The sequence below is a fragment of the Corvus kubaryi genome, unplaced genomic scaffold, assembly GCF_017639235.1.
Source record: "Corvus kubaryi isolate FWS band 111438036 unplaced genomic scaffold, C.kubaryi_AGA036_p1.0 69, whole genome shotgun sequence".
NCBI classification, from domain to species: Eukaryota; Metazoa; Chordata; class Aves; order Passeriformes; family Corvidae; genus Corvus; species Corvus kubaryi.
In genome coordinates, this window is record NW_024582057.1 from 2,677,187 (window position 1) to 2,698,716 (window position 21,530).

Genomic DNA, 21,530 nt, shown 5'->3' on the forward strand with positions numbered 1-21,530 from the left:
ACTATCAAACTATCAAAAGAACTATTCAAGCCCTTTGCTTCCGATGTGAAGACGGTCTCCTATTTACAACAGACTAAAAGACATAATGCTGTTGTGAAAGGCAGCATTTCTCCATACCCAGGCTGTGTCCATTCTTGGTGTAGAAGCAGGTGTTATTGATAAGGTTGACACAACAACCAATGACATCGCCCGTAGTAAACGTTGGGCCGTAAGGTTGTCCCGTTCCAGAGGAACAGAATGAATGTCCATCGTCTCCATGGTAACCATATGAATGTTTATCCCAACCTAGAGAACAAAAGCATTTGCAATTTATTCATTTCCTTTATTATGAAATAAATTAAAGACTGCACTAAGTTGGTATATTCTAACCAGGTTAATACAGTTAATTACTATGCTCAGCTTTCTGCTTTCTAATATTTCTTATCTAGGAAACCTGTATAATTCTTAAAATGACAACTTCTTTTATCAAAATGGCTGAATAAGTAATTCCATTTGTAGTATATAACAGGTAATGCAAATTCAGAAAACACATTTTTCTCTTTAAGCAAACATACAAAATTACCAACACCAAAAATATAATCAGCTACAATGCTGAAATTCGAAAAGCTATATACAGATCTGACATGTCCCAGCAAAGCAGTGAAGATTCTCCTGTTCTCCCTTTCATTTTGCAAAACTATTGCTACCATATGTCATAATCAGATTCTTCCTGGCTAAAAACCAAACATGCATCTCTGGGGAAACATATTTCTACTCCTGATTATTCTCAATGACTATTCAGCAGCAAGCAGCCTCTGCATAATAACAGAATCTCCAGACTAAAGTGTCACTAGCTATGCTACCCCAAAAACTGAAAATAAATTTTAAATAAAAGGAAAAAAAATTAGCAATACAGGTGAAAATCACAGCCAAGAGGAAATCATTATGCATGCAAATATGGTGCTGATTTTGCAGGTGAAGAAGCTGTAGAATCTTAAAGAAGCTTCATACTGTTACACTACTCAATGAAATTCACAGCAAGCAATTTTGGTCTGTGCTCATTTATAAATACCTATCTACACTCTCTGCAAATTAATACTGAACCTCTTCTGTCAAGCTGCTGCCTAGTAGGTTAATTTGAAAGTATCTTCCACATTTAGACCCTTAATCTTTATCATCAGTAGCTTCAGCTAGTACCACATTAAGCATCTCTCAGTAAATTAAAGACTACCCCAAATTATTGCAGTTACATTGATTAGTAGTATCTTTGACAATTACAGCATCCTAAATCATATTCAAAATAAACTTAATGCCACCCACTAATAATTCATCAGCCTGAGGTGGGCTCACAGTATAACAGGGACTTGCAGTCATCATATGAATCTCTACCAGAGCATTTGGTTAAGAAAGTTAAAATTCAAAAGTAAGAGAATGCAGATACTCAAAGGTCAATTCAACATAGTTTTGTATTTTGGTAATTTCAAGGAAGCCAACTGGTTTGTTTTGGGTGGATAATTTTTACACATTTAAAGATCTGTTAAAAACTCAGTATTTTATGTATACACACACAAAACTTCCTTAAGTACTATTCAGAGATACTACAATCAGACAATACTACAATCAGACAATTGTTAACTAGACAGCGTCCCTGATCATGCAGGTCAATGGAACAGCCAACATGTAAAACTAGGCTACACACTCTTACTATTAAGGTTGGAAAGGTAAAGGTACAGAAAGTGACAGAAGGAGAGTTCTTTCCATGTTTGACAGAAGTTTTTATCATAGTAGCTCATTGAAATCCAGTTTACAGAGCACAGGAATCTACAGCTTCATTTTTATCAGGAACCATGATGAAAATTTTAAAATGTATTTGTTTTCTAAAAAGTAGCTGCATGATGTTATAAATAACAGTAAGAGCTGATGGATGTAGTACAGGCACAAACGTACAGTAAAAGTTAAACTTTTCAGCTGCAAGTGTTACATAACTCCAGTAACAGATACAACACAGAGGTGTCATGCTACACTCTCTTGCTTACTGAAGGTGAATCATATTTTAAAATCAATGTAAGTAACTGAAACTTACCTGGTAGTCTGTTCATGTTCACACCCTGTGCAGAAAGCCCAATTCCCATGTAACTAAAAATGAAAGAACAAAAGAAATGTATCTATCTCTTACAAAAATACATATGTATGTGGAACATTGCCAAGAAACACTATGCTGATTAATCATATACCAATTAAGCTGCTGAGAGGCCACTTAATAGTGGCATAAGAACAAGGAAGCTGAAAAGGAATTCCCAGCATATATGGTTTAATATGGACAGATCCTGTCTCTGCAGGAGGTAAGGACAACTTCTCTTTTTGGCATCCTGGGTTATCAATGGAGAATAATGTAGCTATAATGTTTAAAGCATGAACAAAGAAAGCGAAAGGTCACATCTTATTTTGAAAGTAGGGGTACGGCCACACACATACCAATTTCATCATCTTCAACATACCTAATGATGTTTTGCAGACAAACTGGAATGAGTAATTTTATAAAATACATGCAACACTGCATTATTTTAGCAGCAAAAGGCATCCTTGAACAGCACGTACGAAAAGATCACACTGAAACATTAAAGGCCTGGATTGTAGAGCAGAATGTTAACTTGAGAAATTTACCAGCAATGGCACTCAGCTGTTGGTAATCTGATGGCAAACTAAGGAGAGGGAAATATTTGTACTATACCAACCAGTAACCTGAAATAAAGTCCAAAAGCCAGCTTTACAAAAGGTGGTTTTAATGAAGTCAGTGTCCAGTACAATTACTAACAATTTAATAGCAAATACTGGAAAGGTGAAACGAAGAATTTCCTCACACCCAAATAACACTACTAGAAGTCAGCAAAATCAATTTTGCTTGTTTCTTAAGCAAAACTAATGCCATTACCAAGACAACAGGAATACAAAAAGAGAAACAGCAAAATTAAAAGCTAGGCTTTCACCGTTGTCCCTTGCCCAAAATAAAGCAACCCTCCCATCAACTAAAACAAGCATCCAAAAATCACTCAAACCTACACTTCCTAGTTATCAAATCATTCAAAATATTTTGACACAGTTAACATTAGTTAACATGAATTTGCTATGAAAAAATAAACTGTATGAAAATAAAATATTCACCTGTGGCAATCTGAAAATAGCTTAAGTCAACAAACATGACCTTTGTATTTCTATCTAATAAAATGCAATTTTTAAGCAACTATTCCACTTGGAAGTGTAGGTTCATCTGCTATTTAAAATGCTTTTGACATAGAATGAAACTGAGCAGGACATCTCAGAAGTGATACGCTTAACTGTGTAACAGGGCTTTCTGCTTTTTCTATGATCACTTCCAACAGTTATCTTACCTGCTTCTATACTTCATTCTTACAAAGCCCTCCTCTGATAATTTCTAATGTATGATAATACCATCTTCCTCTTCCTCAAACATACCAGTATGAAATGGAGCCTCAGAACCATATATAGCAGATTTTACATTTAAAAATACTGAAGAGCTGAAGCAAAGGGCAACAAACAAAAGGATTAGTCTTCGCTGCAGCAAAATTAGGCACCACTGCAGCAGCAGATTCAATGAAACAATTATAAATCAAAGCAACAAGTGGAAACCCCTTGATTTTGTCTTAAATAATAAAAGCAGATTTGTTATTAGCATAGTCCGGGGTGTGACACACGAAGGATACTCATGTAAAGACTGAAAATCTCTTGTTCATTAAATAAAGGATGTTTACTTCTAAAAACCATTTTCGATAATTTGAACTCCACTGACTGCAAAAAGCCTTTGAATGCAAGTCATATTAAAAACTCTTCATCCCAATCAAGGTTTTGATGCAGTATTTTTAGAGTAACAAGACTAAGGTTACACAAAAATGTAAAATGTTAGACAGAAAATAATTGTCTAGGCAACATTTTCGTATCACCACTGTCTTCTTCCTCAGATATCCTAACTTCCAAGCCTCCTCTTTAACTCAGTAACAGCTGTAAAAACAGACACACTCTACTTAATACAGCTAAGGAACAAGGAATCTTTACCCACTGGCAATGACTAGAAAGCACTAGGCACTGACACCATCTCAGTAAGAATATGGATGTTCAACAACAGGTATTTTTCCCTGGGATTCATTTAAACCTACTCAAAATGTTAACACCATTTCGTGAAGGATAATTGCTACTAATAGAAACTAAAGTTAGATTACTAACATTCCAAATAATTAATAAATTTACTATAGATATCTTTCACAAGGCAAAAGGAATATCTTCAACTTATGGTTTGAACCGAGTGAAATTAAAGGCCCATCAATTAAGCTAATTTATTATTTTTTATAGTTGATAGATAGCTGATCTCATGTTCAACTAGATTAGTGCACTAAACTGAGGGGTAAAACTATACTAAGACAGACAGGCTTTAAATGCTCTAAAATTTATTAACAAGAGTTGTATTTATGCCAAACTCCAACATGTAACTTTCTTACCTTTTCCTCACACCTGTAACCTTCACAGACTCAAATCAACCTTTTTGTTTGTTTTTTTAAGACACTTAGCCCTTGTTTAGGTCAAGAGTCAGGGTCTGCAAAAAGACTTGCTTCAGTGGGAGGAAGTACATAAACTGTCCTCCTGCTTACTGCTGAAAGTTCACATTTCATGCACCTCAGGATCAGAAGAGTGGCAGAGCTATGTATTTAAGTTTTCCTCCCTTAGTTTACGACAAAAATGATGGGCAGCACAACAAGCAGCCCAGGTGCAATGCAGGCCCAGAGTATTCTAAGTCAGTTCATGATGCACTTCTTGCTGTCCTGTCATATCAATAGATTTGGTCTAGGAGAGAGTCTCAGTGGGCCTGTTCTTCCTGTCTGTAGCTATGTCAGGCCAGAAGAGCTCTGTCCTTGGGAAGCAGAGGTGTCAGCACCACGAAGCAGCACCCTCAGTCCATCCTGTTGCACCTTCCAAAAACGGACCTGACACAGAGTGGTTTGAGAGACCAGAGAGGGCAAACAATGGTGTGGTTCTGATGCTGCCTCCCTCAGTACCTGAGGACTGTCCTCCACCTCAGCTCCGTACCCACACACATCCCTTGCTGCTCCAGAGGGAGGATCATTTATCTAGGCAAATGGAACAAAGTGGCCTGGGGCCTGCTGCATTAAGCAGCCCCTCTTTCTGAGCAATTTCAGTCCCACTGGCTGCTACTCATCACCTCATTAATATGCTCAACTCGTATAGGAGCTCACAAAATAACCAACAACCACTCATGGAAGGCATGAAATCAACCCATGAGAGACTGAAATAAGAAACTATAGCTGGAAAACAATTTAAAGTCCAGCCAAATTGGTATTAAGGACCAAGAAAGCAAGTGCATTTTGCAAAGTTTCCTCATTTCAAATGGTATTTATTCTTGTTCCAGTCCAGTTCAATTAAGATATAGGTTACAATTTAAGTATCTCAGCACATTTTCTAGTTTACATTTCACAAGACATATAGAAACTTGACGAATACCACAAAACCACAGAATTTAAAAACTTTTTACCAATTTTTTTACCAAAAAGCAAAAGAGAAAATTTCAAAAAATAAAGGCACTATAATACCAACTTCTTCCCTGTATCCCATACTAAAAAGCCTAGGCTTCTTTGCAGAGAAATGTTTAAGAAGGAGAAAGCTCACAATAAGTATTGTCTCCTCAAGAATTTTTCTAGTCAAAGAGCTAAGTTTACATTTTTGCTGGAGCCTAAAGTTTCTACTTGGATGCCTGAATAGACTAATTGTGAGAAATAAAAACAGCCAGAGCCAAACAGCAGGAAAAAACAGCAGTAAGAGATGGCACAGAACTGCAGATGCTAGAAGATGGAGAAATTAAAAACCGAGAAAGAGACACAACTCTGATTTTTACTTATAACTGTTCCATTAGATCTTTTAGCCACTATGTTGAAGGTATACAGAAGATCTTTCAATATAAAGTTGATAAAAATTGGAACTCAGGTTAATTATCTCCTATCCTGCTCATTCCATAAAAAGGAATACAGAATCTCAAAAACTATACCAAATCACGGATACCTCCAAAAGGCTAAAGATAAATTTAAGTACTAAATAACCACTTCTCTAGCAAAAAAAAAAAAAAAAAGAAACAAAACACCAGAAATTCCATACTGTATTTATAAAGACAACTAAAATAATTTAGCAGATATTGACATATTATTTAATAGCCTCCCTACTACAGAAATTTCACCTGCTATCTGCAAAAAGTCAGATTCCTTCTGACTTCCATTGTGCCTACACATGCCACTGAAGACATTATAACCTGGGGAACTGCTGCATGATGCTTCAAAAAAACCTCTTTTGGTGCTGCAGAAAGCAAGTAATCAACATGGTGTCTTACTCCCTACATGCTATACATTTAAAGAAAGCAACTTCAACCATACAGTGTTAAAACCTAAGTTACCATAATATCTGTAGGGAACCTAAGACAAAGCACTACCAGGTGTGTATAACCATAAATAAGGCAACTGAAAACACCCTACTGTTTTGAATGCATTGACTTTTAAGAAAAGTAGAATTAACACTGAAAAAAAATTTAAGGTATGTGACAGGTATAGTTTATCATTATGTTTGTATCTTGGAAAAAGGACAAATAGAAAAAACTGTATCATCTGCAGGAACTTGAAGACTCAATGAATTTCTATATGGCAACTGACCTGCAATGACATAAAAAGTTTGAATAACGTTCTCCGATAGTTTTCTACACTGTGTTCGCTGACACTAGGAGGCCAGAAATAAGGCACAGTAAAAAGGTACCTACATTTATCTTTAATATAGTTACTCTGCATTAAAATTTTGTAGAAATGTGCCAATTCAAGATCCTTATTGTCTGCACAATCACAATAAGAAATGAGATGTTTATCTATTTAAATGTTTCAAAATATGCCATAGACACTTTGAGTCTTTCATTTCAAATTGAAAACAAGTTTAATTTTATAGAGTATTTCCAAGGAAACAGTACTTTGAACATGATAAACCCAGGTTTCAGATTAATGCAGTTCTGCAAAGAGAGGAAAAGACCAAAAATAAATCAGGCAGTCATTTTGCATACTGCTTGAAACTGTTACTCCTGTAACATTTTGCTTGTGATTCCTCTAATGTTCCTAGAAAGATTCTCATTTACTGACCTCACTCCCACTTTGAGGTTGCACCATTTCATCTTGTGACACTTGTCCCCAAGCACTAGAGCCTTTCTGGGGACCACAGTGTCAGAAAAGAATAGTTGCAAAGAAAATAATATAATGTAAATGCGGGCTACTGTAAAGTTATCATCTATACACTATATTTATGTGAATGAACTTCAGAAGAAAGAAGTAGAAGATTTTGCAAGAAGCTGAGACCAAGGAATTAAATATTGTGAGAAATAGATTTTTAAATTACAATTTTAATTTCTAGCTTGCACCAACAAAGAAATAAAACTTTTGTCACAGTTCCAATACTTCTGACCAGTTAAACACAAACCTCAAACAATTGTATTACACATTTAGTTAATGTTTCTTTCTGTCAGTGTCTGGTATCACACACTCAGGTAAAAAATGAATTACTGCTATAGTTTAAGAAAAGATACACTTGCTGATTCATGACCTGATCTCTTCTTGCAGCTGCTACAATTCAAATGAAGACACTAATGAAAGAAGGATATTTCAGACCTTATCAGATTCTACTCTATACACAAGTACTCTGCTAATAATGCTGCAAGGCCTACTTATATGTAAATAGAGACTGAGTGAAGTTTTGCATGTTGTTTTAACAAATGCCTGTTCTTGTAACAAATAGCTGCCAAAGACATATTAAAACTGTAAAAATAGGTCTTAGGACTGAATAAAGTTTTTACAGTACGTTAGTAACATACAAAACAAATACACACCAACCAGCAACTATGTTATATATTTTGTTTATTGGTTTATGCTTTTGTTGAACAAGAAAATGGGTATACTGGATGCTGAAGGAAAAGCTAACTTACTGCAACACAAACAACTTGTAATAAAAAAGTATAGTTTGTGTTTGAAGAACTACACATACATCCTCTAGAAGACAACAAAGCATTTATATTTCACAAACACCACTCAAACACTCTAAAACAGTTCAGGCTCCACCACAGGCATAGGTGTCATGAACACTCAGACTTAATTCTCATGGTATTTTTGTTTTGGATAGTTTTTCCTTTTTTATTTCACCACCTACTTCATCACATACACAACACGTACTACAAGATATTGCCAAAACAACAGATGACTGATTGCATACCCAGTGTTAAAAAACAGCCATAGTATAACAAGTGTCTAAAGCCTTATTAACACTGCTTTACCAAAAACATACTGATTACCTGCATGAATTGCTGTACTAACATTTCATTTTAGTGCAGAACATTTAGCAAAACTCACACGTACTATAAAGCCTGGCCATAAAGATCTGCATCAGTACCACCACAGCACAGACTAAACAACCCTGCTCGAAGAAGTGTAAGCTTAGTGCTATCTGCTAAAAGAATACAGCCTTTCTAAACTTAGTTTTCACTGTTTCTCCTAGATGGCTTACCACTACCAATGCTTGTTTTCATTCCTCTTTAAAAAAAAAAAAAGGAAGCATTCCAGGCCAGGTTGGAGGGAGTGTTGAGCAACCTGGTCTAGTGGAAGGCATCCCTGCCCTTGGTGGTGGGGTTGGAACTGGATGATCTTTAAGGTCCCTTCCAACCCAAACCATTCTGTGTTTCTGTGATTTTGTTTTTACAGGGTCTAGAGATACATCTTCCTCAGCTGTTCTAAAAGCACTGACGACTGTCTAGAAGTATGTGGCATTACTATCATTTGCCCATTCTTATTAATTGTATTTACAAATCAATGAAAAAGAACAGACAGAAATTCAAGACACTGAGGACTAAAGTATTCTTCCCACAAGTTCATTTTCCCTGGGAAAGAAACAGGTGTCTCCTGGTGAAAGATTTAAAAACCCAAACAGCTTTTTAAACTAAAATTAATGGGTATAAGCTCGTACCACGACCAAAAGTAGCATTCCCAGTCCCCTTGGTCCAGATTCTGCTTTCTGCTCCAGGTTTCCTACTCTTCTGTTGTTATAGCCATTTATGAAGCAATACAAACAGCCATAGTGGGGAACAAACCTGGATGAAAACTAACTCACTCTGGAGGTCAACTTTTAGAAAATGAATTATCCAATCAGGTTTACCATGAAGCTGACACAGTCACAAACTGGGAGAAGGGACATGAACTCAATGAGTGTTTAGAGACTGCTTCTTCTCATGGTCAGTTTTTTAATTTATTTTTAAGTTAACTGGACATTTCAGTAGAGATGCAGATATAACTTACTATTAGTTAATAGTCCCCTTCCTACCATGCTTTCTAACCTTGGTTCTGTTTCCTATACTTACACCCATTACTCTTCTACTGTTACTGGCTCCAATCGCTCACATCACCGTCCACAATGCTCCACATGAACCAAACAAAGCAAAGCAAAAGAGAGTATAAAAGGAGAATATAAATAAATAGAGGCTCTTCGACTATGAAAGACAACATGAAACTAAGAAAGAAAACTGAAGAAATAAAGAACAGGAAATATTTACAAGGCAATATGACAACTGGCTAGAACTTTTAGCAAGAATTAAAAAAAAAAAAGGATAATTATTTCACGTGTCTGTACTGTAGCAGCACGTTAGGACTCCTTGTGCCAAACACGCTACAAATACCAAGACAGTTTTTGTTTGAATGGTATTTTGACCTTACTACTTTTACTGAACTTAATTCTCACTTCCCTTTTTCTCATCCAGTACCATCAGTTATTGACCCTATCACACCATATGGAGGTATCAAAAAGCAACTTTGCTCTTCATCTGCTCTGCAACACCAATTTCCATATCCAGTTCTTCCTTCGTAGTAAACATCGTTTTTTTCACACTTTCTTCAGTGTGTTCATAATGCCCTCAAACTTGGTCATGAACTTCTGCAAAATTAACATATTACACACTTTCAAATTTCTACTCAAGCCAGTTACCCAGCTAGATATATTAAAGAATTTAATGACCTAGGTCATTAGAGTGACAAAACCAATGCTGTACTCAGACAGCCACAAGAAGCCATGCTATATCCATGACCTAAACAAAAAAACCAGCTGTGCTTCTTCAGAGAAGAATAATTTTTGCCCTGCTACTTTCAGATATGCAAGATCAGATTCCAGGAGCAGCACCTTCAAGTGCTACAGTAGCATGAAAAATGAATCTCCTAGAGTAGGTTTTTAGTAAAGGATTTTTGATGATTTCAGGCAAGTCATGCTAAGTACAGCACACAAGTAAGAATGCTGTTAGACATACTATATATGTACGTATATATGTACAATATAGTACATGGACCAAATACTTTAAGCTGAGTTTATTTAAAAAAATAAATAGAAGTAGTAAAGGCTACTACCAAAGGGAAATCCAAACAAACGCCACTAAATTATCCATTGACATTTATGAAAGTCGGAAGCTGTACTTCAGCCTACAGATAGGTATCTGAGTTGCCTTGGGTAGTCTAGGATTTATTTTAAACACTACTACAAAATTCAGCTGTACTACTTCCACAACTAGGCTTAGACCTTGAGAACACTGATTTTGCAAGTAAGGCATTTTAGCTAGCTGACCCTATTAATTACATGCTGGTCTTCTACAGACACAGTATTCCTGAACTCTGTTGCCATTACCAGATGACAAGAAGGAAAAAAAAAAGTAAAAATGTACCTGGAGCAAGCCAGGTGAAACACAACAGGTGGTGAAAAAGAACTAATAAATCCAAATAGACACCAACTAGTTTCTATAGTCCTATTTCTCTGCATTAAATTCCCCAGTTTACTTATTATGAAAAAATTTATTAGTTTGAATGCAAGGTAACAGTGAACTTTAAAAGATTCATCCTGCATCATCCTGAAAACAGGGTCTAGAGATACACATTTAACATCCAGTGAGGTTCCACATGTTGACTCCTGGTCTTTATCAGCCAAGCTACATTTGGCTTTGGCTGTGTGTACAGCTACCATACTATCTTACATAATGAAAAAAATTAACATCTCAGCTCATTATGCAGCTAATGTTTCATAAAGTCACATTAAATAAAGCTCACAAGGCCGAAGCAAGGATGAGGCAGTATTAACTGAAGAAAGTACACCTCCATTTTTTAAGCAAACTCAGCAGGCAACTTCACAAGTCCTAGCTATGTACATCTCACAAGTAACCATTTAAACACAAAACCTTGGAAAAACTTTACTCACTGATGTTTTCCCACTTTTGCAGGATTGCCTTAAGTGGTCTACTGAATTAAAAAATACTAAAATCCAACACAAAGTATCTAAGGTGAAGTGTTAGAGGAGCTATGTAAAATGACACACGCACCCATGTGGCACTTTTTGAAAACCATCACTTCAAAAAAGCTAGCTTCCAAACTAAGTAGGCAGAAACCTACTTCAAGAAGAGACACACCACTAGCAAGTCACAATACAACCCTCTCCTTAACCCACAGCAGCAAGGTAATTTTTAGAAAATATTCCTAAAATAAAAAACAAAACCAAAAAACTAAGAAACACCCCCCCAAAAAAAAAAAAATAAAGATGTTCCTAAAATCAGTAGCAGAACGTTACTTGAAAAACTAATTTCTACCCTTGCAATTTAGAAATAATTAGGTCTTCACAGTGTGACAAAAGTAGCTACAGATATTAAGTTTTTCGTAGCAAAGAACTCTCCTCCCAGGGATAACTTTTGAGAACAGAAATAACAACAAACTCATATATGCCCCTACAAAGCTGCAGCAGTACTGAGAAGCTGTTCTTTCAAAATAACACTATGCAATACTATAAGGAAAACAAAGAAGTTTGAATACTGTTTCTGACTTACAGAAGGCTTACAGGATGCTGGGAAAATGAAAGAAACAAACTGCAGCCAGACAAAGAAAAGACAAAGGTACTGAATTTCATCCACAGGTTTTTTTCTCTCAAGATTTATTTTCACAACAGGCCATAAGCACCTGCAACATGCTTGTACAGTACCTAGAACAGGGACAGTCAGTCCTGACTAGAACCTTGAAGTAGAACCAACATACTACAGCACATTAGAAAGCAGTCCTACAGTGTATCAGAATTAACACACATCCTCTACCAAAAGCAGCGAAGGATGGAAAGGAATTAAAATGCTCTAGCAAAGATCCCATTAGCACTTCAAGACTTTCCCAGGTGAGATTCTATCTGCCTCAGCAGTCTTAAAAGCATGCATCACTTGTGCTTCAACAGATTCATAATTCAGATGGATTAGGGGAAGCAGCAGCTTCTTACTCGTCAATTCTTGCTCTTTCCGTAAGGTGACAAATTCCCAGGCACCTACTCAGAATATTCCCCTTTATCCTTATTACTGTTCATCAACAAGTAGCCTTAAGAATAACTTTCTGTTTCAAAATTGATATGACATCCATGAAAAAATTACACTGAGGAAGTATGTTGGCTTGCTACATGCCCTAAAAATTACATGAAAGCCTGTTAATCCATACAGCCAAAACCCAACATCTTTAAAGGTAACAGCAGGGTCAAACTGGTCATTCAAACCCTAACTTTTTTGTCAAGAAAAAAATGAGATGATGTTTTGGTATTTATTGTGTACACTGATTTGTGGACAATAAATACCTCAATCAACTCTCTTAAAAGAATCAACTACAAGAGCGCAATTTCTCAAGAATCAAGCTATATAAAGTGGTAAAATATGAAAATAAGTTCTGATACCAAAGACATCTGTTGACTGAAAGATGATGCGAGGCACTATTTCAATAAATAATTAATTAATAATGGACTCTGCTTACCCATCTCTTCCCTTACTGACAATCTTAACTTCAAAATAGTAGATGCCACAGGCTGCAGGTATAGGATGTGTAGCTCGAACAGAAGCAGCATCTTTCGGAGTTTTTCCATGACCTGAAAAACAAGAGCATTCAAAACAGACAAAAAACTTATTTTAGTTAATTGCAGAGGGTGACTCAAAGGTATGCACGCCAACTACTCAAAACAAAAGGCTTATGCAACGAGTAAACAGTATACGCTGTTCTAATCAACCTGATTTTTATGCTGGAGTATTTTCTTTCAACATTACATTTGCATGGCAAGCACCTCCATTGCAACTAAGCATGCTATAAGAAGTTCTGGATATACTATTCCAAAAAGGTCCTACAACTATTTGAAGGGAAACCAGGAAAAAGTTTCACCACTCTAAGTAACACGATTGACAAAAGACCACCTGTGTTTGAAAGAACTGTATGATTTCTCAAACCCACAGGGCTTACTTATTTTTATAGACTGAAACATGACATAAGAGAGTTTAATCTAATGCTTAGTACTTCTGAATCTACAAGTTACTGAAGACACTTCATTTCTAACATCCTCCAGAATAAACATCAGTCATTATACAGAACATACTACTCATAATTAATTTCCATGTTCAGAATGTTGTTTCAGGACAGCATTAAGCCTTACAGCCTGCAACTGAGCTCATGCAGCTCCTACTCCTTTTTCTTATTAGGCTCACTATACATTAGCTCTGCCACAGTAACGCCCAATGTCAGCTCCTGTCTACTCTCAGGATTTTCAACCTCAACCCAAGAGCTGCTGCACTCCACTAAGACTAACCTTCTGAATGTGTCATCCTCTTCACAGCCCTTTCCAAAGGCAACCTGGAAACAGGCTTTTGACCAGATGACTTCTTTTAGCAACAACCTGCTCAAGCAAGCACAGTGTCTCCCAGATACACCCAAATTCCTCAACTTCTGTGTGATGGTCATGTATGGCGCCATTGGACATAGTTTAAAAAAATTTAAAGAACAAGATGGAAAAGTATACTGGATCCTGGCAAGAGGTAAAATAATTCAGTAAGATGGCAACCAGGAACAGGCTGTCACTGCCATAAGAAAAATTCACGCAGATCCCATGCCTACTCTTCATGTGGATCTGTAGCATGATGGAAAAACTGCCTATTTTGAGCGTGCTGTACCAATCACTTGTGCTGCAGCACTCCAGCTGTCATTTCTAGTCCAGACAGGGAGGCCTACTGCACCTGCATAGCAACTGATCTGCATATGCAAAAATCCCACATCCAAACACACTCCTTCCAGGGGCATTAACACCAGCATTACTGCTCAGGCTCAGATTAACCATGTCTCAGGTGTAGCAAGTCAGGTCACACAGCAAAGAAGAAACTGCAGGAGAATAACAGTGTAGGCAGGCAGAAAGATCATGCCCAGCTGGCCCACAGTACAAAACCTCTAAGGGCAGAGGGTCAGGGACTGACCTGTACAGAACTTCTGAGCACAGTGCTCCCTTGTGCAAATGCTCATAGAACTGTCAGTGCTTATCAGCCTGCACAGCCAGCACCCACCAGCTCCTAACAAATGGCACATGCTCAGCCAGGGAGAACTCTCACCATGGCCACACCGGCAACCAAAACTTCACTAGCACACCACAACTTCTTCACCCACTGACATTAGGTTTAACCTACCAAGTTTTTTCCGATGTCAGTAGTTCACCCCAGTGTGCTACTACCTAAAGGCAAGTGGCCAACCACCTTCCTTTTCTGGGTACAAATCCATTGCTCGCTTCAGTATGTCACTAGTACTACTAATTATTTTGTAGAGAGATCCTTTGATCACCTCACAGGTTTGACAATGTTAAGCTTATTGCCTACTTTCTACATGTTGATTTCTGATATATCACATGAGGAAAAAATAGTAATTTACTCCTCCATACACAATATGTTTGTTTTATTGTTCACTACTTTAAAGTTATTTCCTCAGGCTGTGACAACCAGTGTAATAACTAAGTACATAATCTTAGTTAGAGCTTCCATGGGTTTGCTTGGTTTTCAAATGCTGGTAGATCACTATTTAGCTATTACAGATTATTATGCCTAAGTATGTAGAAATCCTTCAGCTAAAAGGGCAGAACACTGAACTCCTAAGACATCTCTTCAATTCAAAAAGGTCTGATTAAACAATGTGCTGAGGAAAGGTGGGGGGAAGGAAAAATACTTTCTTTTCAAATGTCTTTAGGTTTTTACTTTAAAATAGACTGCAAAGAAGTTCCCTTGGTTACTCCATGCACTTGACAATCTGTGTAGTTTCAGCCTGAGTCATTCTCCTTATTTGGGAAGGTCTTCCACATAGAAAAGACTAAAGCAGTAGGAACCAGCCAAATATTATTGAAAATGTAAATCTATTACCCAGCAGACTTAGCTTTGTGAAATCACAATCTAAGTGTTTGGAAACAATACCTATTGAAGGTACTCTTAGCACCTCCTCTTGAAACTCCCCTTCTCCCACCTCCTCCCCCAGTCCAGGCATTTATTTGCAAGGACATACCAGGAACCAGATTGATTAGCTGATCGGGCTTTAAGAAACCTACCAGATTTTTTTAAGCAGCAGATCAGTTCCTTGATCCAGTTCACAACACAGCCACACACAGCTGTCACACTGCAAATAAGAGGTCACCATAGGGGCAGAAGTAACAGGATACCTTACCAGTATTGCCAAACACTTCATGTGGTGAAGCAACACAGTTGGGGAAGTCAGTGCCCAAAACTACTTTCATCCCATTAAAACAGAAGACACACTAAATTTAGAACTGCTGTCCTTTTAACATAATCTCCTATGAATCAATTTTACTAGTTGAGCATACTACTTTTATTTGTACTTACACACAATTAATATGTCTAAGAGAAGACTCATCATCAAGCAGTTAACTACTTTCCAATATTCCAAATACCTCTACACTGTCTTAATGTGGCAGTTGAGTCTTTCAGTACTACCAAGCTACACTGAATTATGTCTGGACTCAAGAGATGCTAGTTCATCAGCCCTCTTTGAAACAAGAAGGTGCCTCTTAACTGAACAGTTAGCTGAACTGCAAAATTTCTTACCAAAGGATACTATAGATGTTCGTGTTTAAGAGGACACTGCGCAAGCTTCTAGAACTGAAGTTAACTGAGACACTGCCTTGAGTTCAGAATGTCCTTCTGCTGGAAACCAAGAGGGGAAACACACATACACCACTTATGCCCAACATGTTTTTAGATTTTTTCATAGGCACTCATGACCACTGTCACCAATGGGACTCGAGCTGAGTGGCCTATTAGCTTGATGTCTTATACTACTGCCACATTCTTTGGTAACCTGAATTCTCACTTCCTTGCTCCTGAATAAAAAAGAACTTCGACACCCAACTCTGAACTTCTGAATCAGAGGTTCCAAACACCCGAAGTAGATCACACAAATACTGCCCAATGTTTTGTCAAAACAGACCCCTTTCATAGTCACAAGCTATAGGCTGAGTATTTAAAAGAACACTTTTGAAGTATGTCTTATTTAACACTAAAGATTTTCAGCATTAGAAAGAGAACTCTGAAAACAGATGCACTGGGGCAGAGAAGGGAAAACAGGTCTATGAAGCTTGAACTTTACACTGTAAACCATAGAGAAGTTCAATTACCAGAGCTGTTTTCACTTGGGCTTTCATTTGAAGCGCTTGACAACCATGAGCTGACCATGCTTTATTTCATTTTTTAATTCACACTGATGATTTTTAGTAAAAGTAGTATCGTCACTTCTTTAACAAAATTACAGTGAAATTAATCTAAATTTAAATTCCATCTACTTGAAAAAAGCTAATTCAGATAAAAACATGTTCAGGGAAGCCATCTGTGCTTTCAAAGAAGATAATCTTTGAACCTAAATCTAAGTGTATAATGCATATACCTCAAATAGTCCAAGAGACATCTATGGGAGCACCTACCTAGACAAAAGTAAGCGTGTTTATCCAGTTTAAATCCTTAAATGAAGTTTACATAAGCCGAACTGCAGTTATTTCCAACAGGCGGTTCAATGACTTGCTCACACTGCCAAAAATAAAATAATCAAAGCCTAACCTTCTGTTGAATTCATTAGGAAAGTTTCACTGAGACAAGAATGGAACAGGCTGCCCAGGTAAGTGGTTGAGTCACCATCCCTGGAGGTATTTACAAAACCTGTAGATGTGGCACTTGGGGACACAGTTTAGTGTGTTTAGTGGTGGACTCAGCAGTACTGAGTTTGTGGTTAGACTCAGTGTTCCTAGAGCTCTTTTCCAAACTAAGTGATTCTGTAATTCTAAGAAAAAAAACCCCAAAATACACAAATTACTAATTTTACTGTAACTTTTTCCCCAGTTTAAAAAAAGCAAGACATCTCAGAGCTACAAGGGTGTCCAAAACAGGCAAAATGTGCTGAATGTACCCGAGTGTTTTCGGCCAGAAAAAATTGACACCACCCCTGTACCACTGAGTGACAACACCGAACTATTAGTATAGCATCCTCTTCATTTTCCAACAGAAAATGGAACGCACAGTTTGCACTGAAAAACAGTTTATTTTTGGTTTTTTTGTTTGGCACTACAGATAGTTCAAAGGCAACTGCACTGTAAATAAATGTCTGGCTAAGATTTCCTGGCCTGTGATACATTAGAAAAAGTTCATGCAATGGCAGTTTACTCAAAATTGCATAACTTTCTTCAGCTTTTTTGGACAATTGTCACAAGACTAATTTAAATGAAGTTTCTATAGTAGTTTCCATGATTTTAGCACAAGTGATTTGGTCTGTTTACCTAACTCTTTATATAGTTTCTTCCATGGTTACAAATCCACACCGCGTCTGTGTTTTTATCTCCTCATACTACACAGTATAGATCACTATCTGCTGGAAACATAACTTGTCTGTCTAGTGGACCTTTCATATTACACACAGCATTTATGAAAACCCTGTTTTTCAACAGGATCCATGTGTTAATTCTGAATATTTTAGAAATACGTAGGAATATTTTTAAAGATGTCTTGCCTTCCTAGCTATGTAATTTTGTGCAGTAACTGCTTTACACGCAGCATGCATTTATGCTTTCTTTACCACTTACCTACAGCTCAGAGCTGTAAATATTATAATTAAGTGAAATGACATCAATTTTTTTCCTGATACTGTTTTTCAATGTCTCCCATACAAAGGTACACCACAAACAACAGGCAGTAAGACCGTGTTAGCTTTCTGTCAGCTTGCACAGCTAACTGGCAGCAACACAAAAATGTATGTCTGTCCATGTGAAAAATAAAAATACTCTAGGTATGATCTTTCATATATTTACAGTATCACTGATGCCACTGTATGTATTTCATACCTAGATTTTGGCAAAGCCACCTATTCTGCTAAACAGAAACACCTCCCTGTGTAAATCTTCCAAGTAACACTATGATTCTGAGAAAGAACACAAAAAAGCACTGACTCTTGGGTTTTGTTGACCTTAACAAAATCTAAAGAGCTTTTATCCTGATGCTAGACTATATTATTTTTTTTTTAACCTCCACCACTTGATCAATGCCTGGTTTTGTGGCAGTTTTCATTTTTAAGCACTCTGTAGGATGCTTGCAAAAATCTTCAGGCCCAGAAATGCAGTACACAAAACATCACAGCTCCAGTGCGTAGAAACAGACATCTACTGCAGTTCATGTTTCCATACAAGTTGTCCACTGGTAAGCAGGAAAATGAAAGGGATCTTCAGAAACTGCATCGAGAGGACCATCATTCCGCTCACAAACCAATGAAACAAAAGTATCACTGCTGACAACACATCAGAACATTAAAATTATGAAGCTATCTACATGAAAAATAACTTTGAAAGCTTTTGCTCTTATTGTTCCTCTCCACACATTTTTTCAGTATCCCCAACACATCCAAGGTGAAGGCAAAGCACTGCTGTTAACACTTTCTGCCTCCTATCAGTCACAGAACAGGGGCAAATTATGCAAGAAAAACAGTTCTAAAGCCAGAAATCTATAGAGGCAGAAGAGAAAATTTAAGTGTACATGGCACAGTAATAGAAAATAGTAAGAATTGCTTTAGGTTACTGGCTTCTTTGGACAGCCCTATCTTTTTCCTTGAGTATTTTGGTCAAGAATACAACAGTTCTTTATCCCTGCTCAATATATGATTCATATTTGCTTTCAACAAAAACATCCACCATTCTTCCACTACTACTTAGGTAACTTCAGAAGCACTGAAGTGCCAATATTACAAAAGAAGATACTGTGAGCACTTTCTTTTGAGAACCGATTTGCAGAAACACTACTCCACAGTGCTTAAGCACATTCTTACTTGCTGTCTTCCCTTATTCTCATGGAAGCTCCTCATTTTCTTCCTTTTTATTGTATTCTTAGGGCTGAAGGATCCAGGAGGCAGAAAAGGCAGGGGATGTTTAGCGTGCTTTCCCCCTGGTTCTCCTGGAGAAATGCTGATACCATTCACTGCTTAGCCAAGTTAGCAACTCCAGGTGCCAGGCTGGTAACATAAACATGGAGTTGCCCTAACAGCCACCTTCATTAAATTACCCAGAAGAAAAGAGGGGACACTTAAGAAGCCATTTATTCCCATCTGCACTTAGGAAAAAGAAAAGCACAGACATGTTATATTGGCACCTCTCCTTTCCAGAGTCCTCTGGGCTAACCTACGAACTCTCCAACCTTCAGCACTTACCATTATTTAAGAGTTAGAGTAAAGGTTAGAACCTACTAACTGTGCTTTATGACTTCTGTAATTTCTTTGAGGTAATGATTTTCTTTTTTTTAACACCATGGCAAAGGAGTTAAGTGAGGAAAAAAGCACAAGGAAAGCTTGAAAATATACTTCTGCAATAACACTGAGAGATCAGAGAGGTTCGACCTCTAAATTCTAGCTCATGAGGAAAAGAAGCTGGCCAAAGCAAAACAAACCAGCAGAAGGACGTGATAGCCACTAAGCTATGATCATCTTAGAAGAAAAAAAAACAAAACCAAAACCAAACAACCCACTGACACTAAGCACCAGAAAATACAAAATGTTTCTAAAAATACAAGGTCACAAAACACTGAACAAAAGCCAGGAAACTCAGAGTTCAGTATTAAATTACACATCCTTAAATCACTTGGTGCCTCCCAGAAACCCCCTCTATAGTCATAAAGCTCCTTTATCATTTTTATACAGTGCATTAAACTTAGCATTTTTAACAGAGTATTTTGTGTATAATAATAAAACCTCTCTATTAAAAAAAAAAGTCTTCTAGAGTACATTTAATCCTTTCGTGGCAGCCAAATCCTGCCATGTGTTTGTGTTGCCGTTTTCCTCCTCCGATTAAACAGTAACATGTTTGTCAAGATTTCCCTTGAATTTCTCCACTGCAAACTCTGAGAAAGGGTAATTGCACGGTTGTTTTTTTCCCCTCCCACTACGTTCATTTGACTACAGACTGACAAAAGATCCAGTTCTTCACAGCCAACTCAGAAGTGGCTTTGAATCCACAACACTTCTACTTTAGGACTTTGGGCCTAGAACACCAGATGTGTCTGTGTTTTTTCAGGTCAGAGCGTGCGCTTATGTTTCCAGGTTTTATGACATTTCTTAACAATCAACACAAGTTTTTCTGCTAATGCCTCTCACTGATGGTTTTTTTTAATACAAAAGCATACTCTGTTTTTTACCTTTTCTTTGAAAATCTGTAACTTTAACTGTGAAACGTCTAGGCAGAAAGTTATAGTGACCTTTATTAATGTAAGTTCTATTGTCGTTCCTTCCCTCAAATCACTGTGCAATAGTTAGGCAAGACTATTACCAGTGACTTTAAAGTCATTTTTTTCACAGTTTAAAAATAAACCGTGTTTTTCTCAGTGCTTTCCCCTCCCGTCATTTCCGTGTTCAATAGCTTAACGCTTGCTGCTCTTAACTCCATTTAACCCTTGCTCTTCTCGAGAGGGGGAAAAAAAACCAACAGCCACTTCTTTTTCTCGCTCATTACCATAAACAGGACACGTCACGCCAGGCGTCCTTTATTCTCCTGCCTCCGACCCAAACGTTCTGGCGATACCTGAATCCACGGAGGAAGTCTCGGAGTTTACATAATGCCCACTCCAGAAGCATAAGGAGGCGGGGGCGGCCCCTTGTGTCCCCCCCCCCTTCCCCGCACGGCGACAGAAACGGGGGGGAGGGGAAAGGAGAGAAAAATAAACCTGAAATAAGGAAAAACAAGCCCCTTATCTCCACGCTGCGGGGGGAAATTTAGGGGATCGGAAAACAGGGAAGAAGGAGGGAGAGGAGCGTGTGTTATTTCCTGTTATTGTTACTCCTGTGCCCACTCCCGACGGAGGGGTCGGGCAGCCCCCGGCCCCGGGGGGGGACAAGGGGTGTCGCGGCGGTCCGGGCCGCCCCTCCTCACCTTTGTAGTGCACCCGCAGGTTGTTCTGCGAGAGGCCGATGTAACTGAATTTGTCCTTCGGGCTCCAGGAGCGAGGCAGCGGCGTCTCCTGCTCGTCCACGGCTGGGTAGAGCCTCTTCAGCCGCCGCTTCAGCTCCTTCTCCTGCTCGTTCAGGGCCGGGTCTCCGTGCGGGAACGGCGCCGGGGCGCTGGTGCCGCTCCCCGCCGGCAGGCCC

General features: G+C 38.0%; 1 protein-coding gene across 2 annotated transcripts in view; it reads right to left on the minus strand.

Moving 5' to 3' along the window:
- Positions 1-21,524, minus strand: part of RANBP9 (RAN binding protein 9) — a 38,624-nt gene extending 17,100 nt beyond the window's left edge. Inside the window, exons 1-4 of one of the 2 annotated variants that reach the window (XM_042048971.1) lie at positions 21,316-21,524; positions 12,873-12,984; positions 2,063-2,115; positions 118-285 (exon numbers count right to left, since the gene is read on the minus strand). In XM_042048971.1, coding sequence (XP_041904905.1) covers positions 118-285; positions 2,063-2,111 — 217 coding nt within the window. In that variant the 5' untranslated portion in view covers positions 2,112-2,115; positions 12,873-12,984; positions 21,316-21,524. Of the gene's footprint in view, positions 1-117; positions 286-2,062; positions 2,116-12,872; positions 12,985-21,315 lie in introns of those variants that run through there. The other variant, XM_042048970.1, reaches the window with a different exon arrangement.
- Between the last annotated feature and the right edge of the window lie 6 nt (positions 21,525-21,530).